The sequence below is a fragment of the Eptesicus fuscus genome, chromosome 16 (assembly GCF_027574615.1).
Source record: "Eptesicus fuscus isolate TK198812 chromosome 16, DD_ASM_mEF_20220401, whole genome shotgun sequence".
NCBI lineage: Eukaryota > Metazoa > Chordata > Mammalia > Chiroptera > Vespertilionidae > Eptesicus > Eptesicus fuscus.
In genome coordinates, this window is record NC_072488.1 from 1,915,017 (window position 1) to 1,928,000 (window position 12,984).

General features: G+C 55.4%; 1 protein-coding gene across 2 annotated transcripts in view; it reads right to left on the minus strand.

Annotated features, from left to right (window-relative positions):
- The window catches only part of ADAM17 (ADAM metallopeptidase domain 17), a 39,313-nt gene that overhangs the window by 2,259 nt on the left and 24,070 nt on the right, over positions 1 to 12,984 (minus strand). For both annotated transcript variants that reach the window (XM_008162422.3, XM_054727972.1), the window contains 11 exons: positions 12,426 to 12,539; positions 10,931 to 11,075; positions 10,745 to 10,833; positions 9,478 to 9,630; positions 7,561 to 7,760; positions 6,311 to 6,414; positions 5,141 to 5,275; positions 3,628 to 3,758; positions 2,823 to 2,901; positions 2,055 to 2,143; positions 390 to 440 (listed from right to left, as the gene is read on the minus strand). In XM_008162422.3, the coding sequence (XP_008160644.2) occupies positions 390 to 440; positions 2,055 to 2,143; positions 2,823 to 2,901; positions 3,628 to 3,758; positions 5,141 to 5,275; positions 6,311 to 6,414; positions 7,561 to 7,760; positions 9,478 to 9,630; positions 10,745 to 10,833; positions 10,931 to 11,075; positions 12,426 to 12,539 (1,290 nt within the window). The remainder of the gene's footprint in view (positions 1 to 389; positions 441 to 2,054; positions 2,144 to 2,822; positions 2,902 to 3,627; positions 3,759 to 5,140; positions 5,276 to 6,310; positions 6,415 to 7,560; positions 7,761 to 9,477; positions 9,631 to 10,744; positions 10,834 to 10,930; positions 11,076 to 12,425; positions 12,540 to 12,984) is intronic.

The following is a 12,984-nucleotide window of genomic DNA, read 5'->3' on the forward strand; positions in this document are numbered from 1 at the left end:
GCCACGACCCCTCACGCCAAGGAGAACGTGAGGTGCGGTGCCCTCAACTCAGAAATGACTCGGACAGGGAGCTTGCAATGGCCGGCCACTGACCATGTGAACACCCGAAGGGAAACTTACAACAACTCTCTCAAGTTCAGGTCTCAAGACAAAAACAATCTCGAAATAGTAACCGAGTTGGTGCTGAGCAGCTGAGTCAGTCACTCGGGGCGGCGGGGCGGGGCGGGCCGAGCAGCACTGCTCCCTCTACATCTCCACCATCGCCCTTGCTGAGGGCACAGGACCTCACGGACCCCCCTCGGTCTTTCCTGCGGCAGCAGGACCCCCAGCAGCCACAGGGGCGCAGGTCTCCCTGGGCCCCCGAGAGGCCTTCCGGGCGGCATACTCACACTGGGGTGGAACAGGGACAGGGACTCGTACTGCTTATCCAGCTTCTTATCCTGGGGAGGAGGCAGGAGAAAGGTCATTCCCACCAACCGATCCACTCCCGCGCACCCTTAGAGGAGCCTCCTGACGCCGAGGGAGAGCTTGGCCCCGAGCTGCAGAAGGGGCAGCGGGCTCGACGAATGCGGAGTGTCTCCCGTGAACCGGCAGACCCCTGCCACCGGCTACGGTCTCCTGTCTCGCAGGAGACGTCCCTTTTGGTGGGAAGTGCGTCGAGGTTCAAGGCTACCCTTCTGGGCGCTCTCCCACCGGCAGGAGGATCTCAGGCGTCTGCCTGTGCCTGGGCAGCGCCGGCCCCGGAGCCGCGGTGGGAGGCCGAGGGGCTGCGCCTGTGCTCGCACTGGCACTGGCACTGGCACTGGCACTGGCCTCACACTGCCCAGCCCGCCGCGGCCTTAAGGTTCTGCCCAGCTGTTCCCCGAGTCCCTGGGGCCCACACTTGTGAAGGAACCGGTCTCTAACCTGCACCGTGCTTCAGAAGGCTGCACGCACGGTTCCAGCACTGCCCCAGGTGCCTGCCATGTCATGTGGCTGACATGACAATGGCACCAGGCAGGAGGCTGGGCCCTGAATCTAGGCCTGCTCCTCGGTCAGCTGCCCTGAACGGGTCTTGTGGTCACAAACAAGCCAGCACCCTCCCTCCTGGCAGCAGCTTTGCTCAGAACAAGAATCGGGCCCCACGGAGGGTCGACAGGTAACTTCCCTGCACAGTGACGAGCAGGAGAGCCAGCCGGGGAGGCCGCCCAGTGCTCAGCGGGGCCAGCACAGAGGAACCCAGGCCTGCCCATCTCGAGAAAGACAAACCCTCGCTTGCACAGAGGAGGAGGGAAGATGTGGAGTTCCTCAGACAAAGCCCAATTGGACCTGTTGGCTGTTCCTCATTTTGATCGAGAATAAACGGACCGCTCCTGCTCAGTATCTGGAAGGGTGTGAACCCCCGTATGTAATGCCAAGGGCGTGATGGCACCGGGCACCATCTTGGGATGCGGGTGTTTGCTGTTTGCTCTGTGACAACAAAGCCTGCAAACACTCTTGTTGAGACACTTCACTCATCTGAGGTCCTAGACGAATCCAGCCAACCAGTACCCTGTGGCCCCGGCCGGCTTGCTCAGTGGTTAGGGTGTCGGCCCGTGGACTGAAGGGTCTGGGGTTCAATTTCGGTCAAAGGCACGTAGGTGGGTTGCAGGCTCAATCCCCGGCCCTGGTCAGGGCCCATGCGGGAGGCAACCAATTGATGTGTCTCTCTCAAATCAATGCTTCTCTCTGTCTCTCCTCCTCCCTTCCACTCTCTCTTTAAAAAAAAAAAAAAATCAATGGAAAAATATCCTCTGGTGAGGATAACGTAAAATAAACAGTCTCCTGTGCTCAGACGTATAAAATCCCCCAGAAACTCTGCACAGGACGAACCATCCACACCCAGAAAGTAAGACCCTGGTGGGCCTAGTAGCTGAGCTCTTCACAAGAGACGCTTTCCTCGGGCTAACACCAGCACGTGTCATCGGAAAGCAGGTCAGGCTTGGTTAAGGGCAGATTCCTTTTCCAAAGATCACATGGCGGGAGTGGTTCCACACTTTAAGGAAACATTTCATTACTTACAAAGGGTGACTTACCACACAGTGGACAAGGATGCTGAGCGGAATCCAAACGATCAGGGAGAACACCAGGACGGAGCCCACGATGTTGTCTGCGAGGAACTTCCCTGTGAACCATCGCAGGGCGTGACCGTCTGACCCACGGACTGCAGTCTCACAGGAAACGCTCCGAGAGCGTCAGCGCCGTGACCAATGCCCCGGGCTGTTGCCGACACTCCTGACTCCGCAGAGCACGAGTGTCTGTGCACCTGGGAGACCTGCCCCCCCCCCCGCCACCACCACCTACAGGTCCCCTTCCAGAAACAGCCCCGAGACAGAGCGGTCAGTGCCAGAGGGTCCGGAGCCACAGGGAACGAGGCACTGGGCAGGCTGCCGGGAGCAATGCTGTGAAGGCAGTGTTGTTGCTCGCCGGGTATTTCTGTGACTAAACTAATTACAGGCCCCGGAGGACACATGCATCCCCTGCTTCCGCAAAATCAGGCCCATTTTTAAAATAAACCCTTCATCAGATAATTTCAGATGTACAGTCTGTAGGACTGACCATGCTTAGACTCTGTGCGTTCGTTTTACTTAGTCGAGAAGGTAGCCAGTGCTTTGACTGAGGACCGATTCCCCCGTCTGAAATCTGTGCCGCCATCTCCACGGGCAGACCCGAGTCCACCTGAGGTCCTGGACGGAACTAACGCGGTGATACTGCACCTGCTGCCGCAGGACCAGCGTCTACGCTTTCCCAACCACCGCAGGCATCCGCTCGGCTCCAAGCAGACAAGCCGGGGCATCACCTACCCAAAGTGTTGATGCTCAGCTGATCGATGAAGTCCCAAAACCGCTCGATGACATCCTGTACTCGCTTCTCGCATTTGCCCTACGACCGAAAACACAGCGTCTTCCCTAAAAGAAAGGCACTTAGAAGCAGCGTGGCTCTCTACAAGCAGCTAACGAGGGAAGGGCTTCACCTTCGACACGGGCAACAATTTAAGTGTCGCGAGCTCTAAGAAAGGAGGGGTGCTGTCACCGAGGCCTCACCACCAGGCCGCTTCTCTAAGTGAACTTGGGGTTCCCAGGAGACAGACCCAGAAACCAGGGTGTGAAAGACGAGCACCCCAGGGAGCACAGCCAGAGGCCTGGGAAGCCTCGGGAACACTAACCCTTGACCATGTTTTGCACAAATTAAATGATGTTTCTGTAGAGACCGAACGGTCTGACTTGGGTGGATCAAGCTGCTTCTAGATCTTTCCTACTTACAAATGGTGACTTAGGTATATTTTTGCAAACTCAATTTTATGACGAACAGAAAACCAAATAACCAGGACCCACTGCCCACAACCACCCACTGTGCCAAAGCTCTCGGGCCCTGGCCAGTCTCTGGACGCGGAGCCCCTGCTCAGAGCGCTCACGTTTGCCGAGGGCGCCGGCTCCGCTCACAGGCTGTGCCCACACTGCCTCCCGGACAGCCTCGCACAAGAATGAGCGCTGGGCGAGGAGGACAGGGCAGCCTGGTTTGGTCTCCTTCCATTTGCAAACTGAGTGCAATGTAAACACATCTCCCATTTGGCTGGACAGGAAAAGCTGCCCCCGAACACGCACTCACATTCATGTCACAGAAGCCCACGGTGCAGGGCTTCCCCTTCCGCAGGAACAGGTTCTTCTGCTCGGCGTTGACGTAGGGCACGCACCGGCCCTCGGGGTCCCTGCAGCACACCTTGCACGAGTTGTCCGTCTCTGAAACCAACGGCAGAGCCGAGTTCTCAGACACGCGCCTCTCCTTCCCGGGGCGGGGGCACTGGTTTTTTATGTCAAAGCCTCTTCTCCAGACTCCACTCAAGGAGCAACTTCTGAGTTCACGCCCCTCCGTCCGGAGTAGAGGCCACAAAGTAAAGATTTACACAGAAGTTTCCTTTTTTTGGAGTAAAAACCAAATTATTCCCTGTACTTCGTAATGCAAAATGTTTTCCTTCATCCCAACATTATTATACTGCTGCTCTCAACCCTTCTCTCTCACGGCAAGGACACCCTGGAGGGCCAGGGCTCCAGCTAGACAAGAGGGACGGAGCTGCCACCCTGTGGTGTGGCCGAGTGACCAGTGACAGGGCCCGGCGGTCTACGCACAGCCACCCTCCCCAAGGCCAGCCTCCGGCATCGTGAGGGGACGGAGTGACGGGCCTCAGGTAAGCCACTGGCACCCACTCAACGGCAGAAACGCCCAGCCAGTCACCGGCAGTTGAGTCGGGACAGACTTCACCGGGGCGAGTGGGCAGTGACAGTCCCCGAGATCAGCTAGGACACCGGGAACAGGAAAAACCACCTCCAGGGAGAGCGGCCTGGCCACCGCTCATTCACCACCGTTTCCGGGGCCTTGACTGTGCGGCTTGGGGGCAGCCTAAGCCTCTTGCCACCCTCAACAGAGCGCTTACTCGGCACCTGCCACGTTACCTCCTTATTTACACGCTACTCCGCCCGGAGACCGGACCCGGAGACCGGACCCCGCTGTGGGGATGCGAGGCCCCGCCCAGGGGCGTGGTTTCTGGGCTCTTGGTTTTGATACCAACAAACTCCCTGCGGTGGGGCAGGAAGCTCAGAGCCGGCGCCAAGATACCGTGAAAACCTGAGGACAAGGTCTCAGAGGCCAGCACCGTGTGGCCAACCATCACTGAGGAGGCCCCTGGCCTGGCCCACGGCCGGCGGCGAGCACCCTCCTCACGGCCGTCCCGGAACCGGCTCTCCGGGAGGTGCTGAAGGGGCACCACAGCTCAATGCCAACGTCCCAGCTCCTGCTGCCTTCACGCGTGTCTGACACGGGAAGGAGCAGCGAAGACACAGCCACCACCCGTCACCCAGATTCCCTCCTGCCGCCCCACACTGGCCACATGGTCTGAAAACGTGGCAGGAAGGGAGCCCATGGGCTGGTTTTCACAGACAAGATGGCGGAGCCAGGATCTGAACCCAGAGGTGCTCCCCACGCCCCTGCACGCCCCTTGACGGCGCTGGGCTCGCCCCATCCTCAGCAGAGTGAGGGCTGACACCGTCAGGGCCCCAAGTGAGGGCCGGGGCCGGGCAGACACAGGCCACCCTCCCCGCAGCAAGGCCACGGGGACACGTCTCACCGTTACACGCGCAGGACTCCAGCTGCTGCTCCCTCTCGCAGAAGGGCACGCACTTGCCGTCCTTGCACTTGCCCAGGTCCAAGCACACCGTATCATCCTCGGCGTCCCCGGGAGGCGGGCACTCGCTGCTGTTACCTAGAAGCACCAACCAGCAGAGGCCCCGTGAGTCACGCCTCCAGGTCCACAGGGCACGCCGCACGCATGGTCCCGACCGGAGCCCGGGCTGGCAGAGGGAAAGGTGACCCATCGGGCAAGGATGACACGCCGTGCCCCATCAGCAGGTGAGCAGAGGAGCTCTGGGAGAGGGCCAGGCCCGAAGGCCCCAAATGCCCACAGTCTCCCGGCCTCACCTCAGCCAGACACCTGCCGTGCATCGGCTTTTACCGTTTTACTGTGAAACCTAACAGACATGTAATACATGCGTACGGACTATCACCACTAACAACACCAACACTAGCGCCATCAGGTAGACTAAAAGCGCACTCCCCGTGGAGAGATGTTCAAGAAATTGTATATAAAGATGAGAAATCACTTTGCAAGCATCAAACTGGCAAAAAATAAGAGTTTTGGCAAGGACATGGGGACAGAGGCGCCCACGGGCACTTGGCACTGACACACGCTTTGCCCACGGCTGAGACCGGCGCAGGAAGGATGTCAGCGCAGCCCTGCCCCGGGTGTCCAGATGACGGCTATCCCAGCGGCCACTGCTCGGTGAGTGAGATCATCACATGACGAGCACTCGGCAGGTGCCCCCAACATGAACTCAATACAGACATGGATAGCATGCAGTGCAACAGAGTGACTTGTAAACATGGTATTGAGTTGAAAAGATCTAAGGAAGAATACCATTTTGGCATGTTAAAAACACACAGACACGAAAGAGCACATCATGTTTCAAGGATATACACATATCCAGATAAACGTTAAACACAGCAGAAGGGATGCCTACAGAGGGAAGAGAATGAAGCGGGGGAGGGCAAGGGGCGGAAGGGGAACTGGAATGAAGCAAACGGGTCTGCAGGACGCTGACAGTGAGCCGCAAACTAAGGCGCACACTCAGCTCCGCCTGGAGGGGAAGAGGGGCTGCTTTCACGCAAGTGCAACAGCCTGGTTCCCAAACACGCATCTCCCCTCTTGAGCAGAGTCTTCCAGAACCAGCAGAGGCCGTACCTGTGCAGTAAGACACGCCTTTGCACGTGGCATTAATAGCCTCTTGGCACTTCTTCTGGGCAGTCTCAAACTGGCAGTTTTTACAGCAAGGGCTGTTCCGGTCACTGCAGAGGAGCAGACAGGGACCGGTCAGTCTAAGGACAGTTCAGAGCCAGCACCGCAGTCCGGGTCCAGGCCCTGAGGATCGGCCGCAGGGCAAGGCCGCCGCGCTGGGTCGCCCACTCCTGCATAACCGACTTCCAGGAGCTGGCGCCACCTGCGTGCTCTGTCTGCCCGTCCTGATGTGGCATCAGGCAGGGCAACGCAGACCACAGCACAGGCTGGCCCGAGTGACTCGTCTTTAAAACATCTTGGGCCCTCGGTTTTCATCAGCTTAATATACATAATACAGGAATTTAAAAGAGAATGCTGGCCTGCAAGGCAATCATGGTCAACAAACTCAGCAGCCCAGCCCTCCTCCCTGAGTAGTTACATGTTGATATGCATGTAGGCAGTCAAGTCTGTTATTCACCATAAACAAGCTTTCCCCTCTGCTTCCACGCAGGCCCTGGCTCTCAGGGGACATAACAATGGCAGCAGAGGTGCCTTCTAACTGTAACCTGCTTCCTCCACATAAGCCATTAAACGGTGCAACACTCAGCTACTGTGCGGACACACACAGTTCATTTATGTCCAGGACTGCCGTGTCGATGACATCCAGTACCGGCTATTACAGAGGATGCAGCCAAGAAGAGAATCATCAACCGTCCTCCCCGACATCTGTTTCCTCAGAACCGATCCTTGCTCTGGGGAGTCTCCGCTCGGTAGCAGAGTGCGCGAGAGGAGGGATTCCTTGACAGGCTGTCAAGACTGCTTGGAGCCGAAACCGGTTAGGCTCAGTGGATAGAGCGTCAGCCTGTGGACTGAAGGGTCCCAGGTTCGATTCCAGTCAAGGGCATGTACCTTGGTTGCGGGCACATCCCCAGTAGGAGGTGTGCAGGAGGCAGCTGATGGATGTTTCTCTCTCTCTATCCCTCTCTCTCCCTTCCTCTCTGTAAAAAATCAAAATATATTTAAAAAAAAAAAAAAAAGACTGCTTGGAGGAAGCATTTTTCTTGCTGTCAAGGGCACAGGGTAAACACCTGTGCATGCACACACACATACATACATGCACCCGGCACACACGTCCTCGCACCAATTCCAAAGGCCCTGTGTTTCCAACCTGCCGGGACCTGGATACCCGCCCCCAGCCCCGGCCCCGGGCGGCCCACCTGCACTGCACGCCCGCCTTCAGCGTGCAGTTGTGGTGGCAGCAGGTGTCGTTGTTCAGGTACATCATGCCCGGGTCGCACTCCTCTCCTTCGTCCACGCGCGAGTTGCCACACACCTTGTTGCTGCGCTCTTGGAAACACTCCTGGGCCTTGCTTTCGATGGTCTTGTAGATGGACTGCTTACTGCAGTTAGAGAACATCTGAGAGGAAGAAGGGCCCGAGCCAGTGAGAACCCATTCCTGTGTGTGCACCGCCTCTCACTCTGAATGCTCCAGTCCTCGGAGCCTCCTGGAGGCGTGTCAAGTTCATCCCTCCAAGTGCCTCCGCCTGGGACCCAGTCCTCTCCCTCCGTAGAAGGCTGAGAAGCGGGTGCGGGTTTGGTGAAGAGTCTGAAACTCCTCACAGGAAGGCAAGCTGCACGCAGGCCGAGCCCAAACCCCCCGGCCAGGCCGTCGAGAGGAGGAGCGGTCGGGCACGAGTGGAGGATCTGAGCTCCACCAGACCACGAGCCGCGCCTCCTCGGCCTGGCACCGCCGGGGTCAGTGCGAACCGTCACGGACCTTCGTCTTCTGCGACACCACGTGCAGGCACGCCAACCGGCTGATCCGGCTCACCACCCTGCCCTGGCTATTTGTATGAATGAGCCATGTTTAAAGACTTTAAACAGTTGAGCTTACGGAGAAGCAGTCTTACACAGTCTACTGAAAGATTAATTCTAAACTGTCATCGACACCAGCGGTCGCCAACCTTTCGGACCTCACGGACCAGCAGCTGGCGACGGCTGCTCTAAACATTCTCGTGGGTCCCCAAGATGCTAACAGTTTGAAGGGGACCGGTGTCTCAGAGGCTCCTCTACCCTCGCTTCCCAGAACCACGGACGTGGCTCCTCCTGAACGCGACAGGCTTACCAGCCAGGCGCTCTGACGGGCCAGCTGCCACACCCTCTGGCGTTGTGAGGCAGCGTGAGAGGCGCAGGGAACTCGGCGTCGTTATTTGAGGCGGGGTCTCCAGTTCTCTGCAAATTGCTAGAATGGCTTCTCTCACCCCAGCCCAGAGGAAGGCGGTGTGAGCGCTGAAGCGCACAGAAGGGACGGCCAGAGCGCTCTCCGAGAGCTCCGCCTGAGCAGAGCTCACCGCACTTCTGCAGAGGCCCTTCCGAGCGTTCAGTGGACTCCGCAGGGCCGGGCCCACACAGGAGGACACACGTTAGCATCTCCCCCGCCTGGAGACCGGCTCCGAGCCCCTCCCGCCCTCGCTCACTCTGCCACGACAGCGGCTTTCCTCACCACCCTGCCGGCCGCCCTCAGCTCCAGCACAGGGAGAGGAGCAGCCATCCAGGGACTCTCTCCTGACGTCTCTGCGGTTGTTCACAATGCCCCCAGCCCACCGCGTGTATCAGAAACCCTCACTAGTGAACCGCCCACATCCGTACCAACACACTGGCCAGGTGCCACCTACCCTACCTGACACGGGGGACAGAGCTGCGACCAGAGACAGGGCCCTGCCCGCAGGAGGCTCGGAGCTGACCAATTCCGTGTTCTGTGGCAACAGTTTATGAAAACATGCGAATGGCGAAGGACTGCAGGGCTTAAATGAAGGACAGCTTGTAAATGAGAACGACCGAAGTTTCCACCTACGCCCTGAGCCCACCAGACCCTGCCGTCTGGAACTGCAACACCAACCCGACCTGTGGCTGAGCTTCCAGCAGCTCAAACGCACATGCTCAATCTTGATAACAAACAGCCCAGACAACAGCTTTCACCGGATGTGATGGCCACACTTCACTCCCAACACACAACCGAGTTTCCAGGGACTGGTAATGGGCAGTCCACCCTGAACGGACCCGTTCTGCGCTCTGGTTGTAACTCAATAGCCGCTTTCTTTCCTAACCACGTCAAGACGCCCCCAGACACATACCTTATTGTTCTCATGATCTCCGCTCACAGCTATGGGATACATCACGAATTTTCCTCCCTGGTCCTCATTGGGGGCACATTCCGCTAGACCATCCGGGTCATGTTCTGCTCCAAAATTGTGCCCCAATTCATGAGTTGTAACCAGGTCAGCTTCCTTAAAGATCATGCAAAGAAAACATTACTTGCCGATACCCAACCACCACCGGCTTTGGCCAGGCGCCCGCTGTCTTAAATAGGGGCCCTGATGAATGGGTCCTGACAGAACCCTAACTCTGCCCAGAGGACCATGTGCCCAGCTCCAACAGCCCCTTCCCACACTCCCTTGAGCATCTGGGCAGCCAGGGACCGGCTCCGTCGCTGAGCTATAAACAGAGCTGGTGGGTGGGACGCCAGACCAGTTTTAAAAAGGGACAGGCTCTGCTCTCTCCGTCCTCCTCTCCGCAGCACAGGAGGGAACGATCCTGTGACCTGAGGACAACGGCTCCAGGACAGAGGGGGAGACCGGGCCAGCATCGGCGTGCTGGAGCACCTCAGAACGCCGCCCACCCACTTCTCGCCTGAGCCACACCCCTTAGCTAACTAAGGCACTGCTTACTGCAGTTTCTGTTCTGTGGACTTTCTGGAATATGCCTAACACATTCCCAATGGATATATCTGGGCAAAAACAAGATCCTAAAATATTCCAGAGGGAAAAAACAGGTCACATCAAAAGTTGGAGTGACTTCAGACTCTAATAGTAACACAAAACACTAACGGACAATGGAGCAATGCCTTCACATTCGGAGGGAGCTGGGAATATACCAGCCAAACCACCAGGCTGGCGGGCTGGGTGAGGCATTTTCAGATATGCACAGTCTCAGGAGTCTCCCTCCAGGCACCATGCTTAGGAAGCTCCTGAGGGTTTTTACCAAAATGCTGGTATTAATCAAGAAGAGGAAGAACGGGGGCCCGGAAAGGAGTCCGGGGGACTGCAGACCACAGCCCCATGCAGGGCCAGCACACCGCCCCGCAGAGCGGGCAGCGGAGGGCCTGGGGGACAGCTTCCGGAAACAATGGCCCAGTGGGTCTTAGAAGGAGTCTGACCAGTAACTTTTATTTTCTTCTTTATACCTTTTACTTTCAGATTTCTCACCAGAGAACATGTGTTTAGGCGTAAAAAACCAACAACAACCTAGTATGTATTGCTCTTTTATAGAAGACATCCACATAAATATATAACAACTACAACAAACTAAACATCGATCCTTTTAAAAAATAAAAGAACATACCTTTGTAAGAATGGTTTTACCATAATTTTTTGTGCTGGTCAGACCACTATTCAAATAGATATTTTTCTTTCCAATTGGACTATAATAAGCTAGAGGGAAAACAGACAAATTGCTTGTTCAGTACAGAGCTTCCATATAAGCCAATCAGCCTGCTGTTCCCAGTCACACGGCAAACGGGAAACTTACCCTTTGGACAAACACCGCCGTGACTGTTTGCTCGGGGAGAACCAACGTAAGCCAATCCGAGAGTTCCCATATCAAAATCCTGGTACGTGAACAGATGTGCGAGGCAGACTTTAGATGCTTCTTCAGCTATATCAAAGCTAAATTGCTTTAAAAAGCAAAGCATTCTTAATTAGATTAACAAGGACATGGCATCGAAAGATGTTTCAACTAAGTGTTCCCTCCCGATCAGCTCCGTATGACTGCCGGTCTGCACCCAAGAGTGCGGGCGGGGCAGGGCAATGCTCCTTGCCACAGCTCACACCCACCTACCTCACAGGTGAGGGGCAGACCTCATCTGCAGGGGTGGGGACACAAAGGGAGGGGCTGGGAGCTGTTCACAGCAGCTCTAAGGAACCGAGGGTTGGTGTGAGAGGTACAGCCCAGCACTGGGGACATTCCACATCTGTCAGACCCAGTACTGGGATACCTACCTCTCTCAGGGCCTCAGAACTTCACACCAAGACAAGGGCTTCTCAAGTATTTCAAGAACTCTTAACGGTTTTAGTAGAAACCTCTCCTACAACAACCCACAGCTTCCAATTAAAAAATACCATGATTTTTAAAATGCTTAAACTCAACAGCAGGGTCCTGGCCAGGTAGCTCAGTGGGTTAGAGCGTCATCCCAATACACTAAGGTTGTGGGTTTGATCCCAGGTCAGGGCACATACAACCTGGCTAAAGAGCTGATAATATTCTGAAATTCCATTCAAGCTTTGAAAACTGGATTTGGGCCTGTGAGACTCCCCAGAGAATACGGATGAAGCACACACTGTACCTGGACTAACCCATGGAAACTATTAAATAAATACAGTGTTGCTTTAAGCTACTAAATCTGTGGTAATTTGTTAGAGCACCACGAGGCAACTGATACATTACCAACCTACCGAAAGATAAACACTATCATTTCCTAGAAGGTCATTTTACAAAGCGATATAATCACAAACTCAGACACTGACATCATGTGCAGACAGGCTACATCAGACCCCGGTGAGAGTTCAGGTTCACTATCTTTAGGTTTATTCCCAGAATAAAAACACGAAAGCTTAGAATTCTTGAACAGAACTTCTAGATCTCGAAGTTATAAATCTGCCGCCTGATTCCTTTCCATACCACTGATCACTGACCTAAGAGACGCACTGAGCAGTTCCCAAGAGACTGGAACCAACAAAATGATACAAAACTGTGTGCACTGGGCATCCCCCGAGTTTCTTGTCCATGGCTTCACTGGGCCCTCAGACGTCAGGGGTCAGCGCACTGCTCTGAGCACTCCCGTGGGCACAGCGTTTTGCCGCTCCGGCTGCTGGCCCTGCTGCGGGGACAGGCGACTGCTGCCCAGCTGCCCGGGCTGCGGCGGTTCCCAAGCCCCTTTGCTAACATGCCCCTTCGTCAGCAGACGTGGCCCCCGCAGAAATCACAAGTGGTAGCAACAGCGTCACGTCCAGGGCTCCCCACCTACCTCCAGCAGCATCTTCACATCCCAGGCATCCTTTTCTTCATTTGGGTAGCTTTTTGCCATATTATAGTGCCTTTCACCAGGTTTTACATCTTTTGGAGACTTGAAAATGAGAATCTATACTTAAAGAGATAATACACTTAGAACACTTCAGAAAAAGTCACAAACTGAATACCGCACTGTTCAGATATTCAATAAAAGCCAATTCTAGAAAAAGTTTTGGAACCAGAATTTCATAAAATCCTTCAGCCCTAAATAATTAATGTTTAAAAGCAAAGTGAGAAGCAGATGATAATGGAAAACTTGTCAACGAATGATTTATAAATTTATAAATGTGCTCCCAAATTTTCATTTTCTCTATATTTAGTTGAAAACGAGAACTTCAGTTCCATTAGCCTAAAATACCTAGTTCCACTCCAGTCAGTGCTGCAGAGCTGCCGAACAGGGTGTGCGTCACTGTAAGCAGGAGGAAAAGCTCCTTGTTCGTGCCGTACAGATGCTATTGGTCCTGCTCGTTCACACAGAGCCAGGGACAGGGCCGTGCTCGGCACGGTGGCTCGGG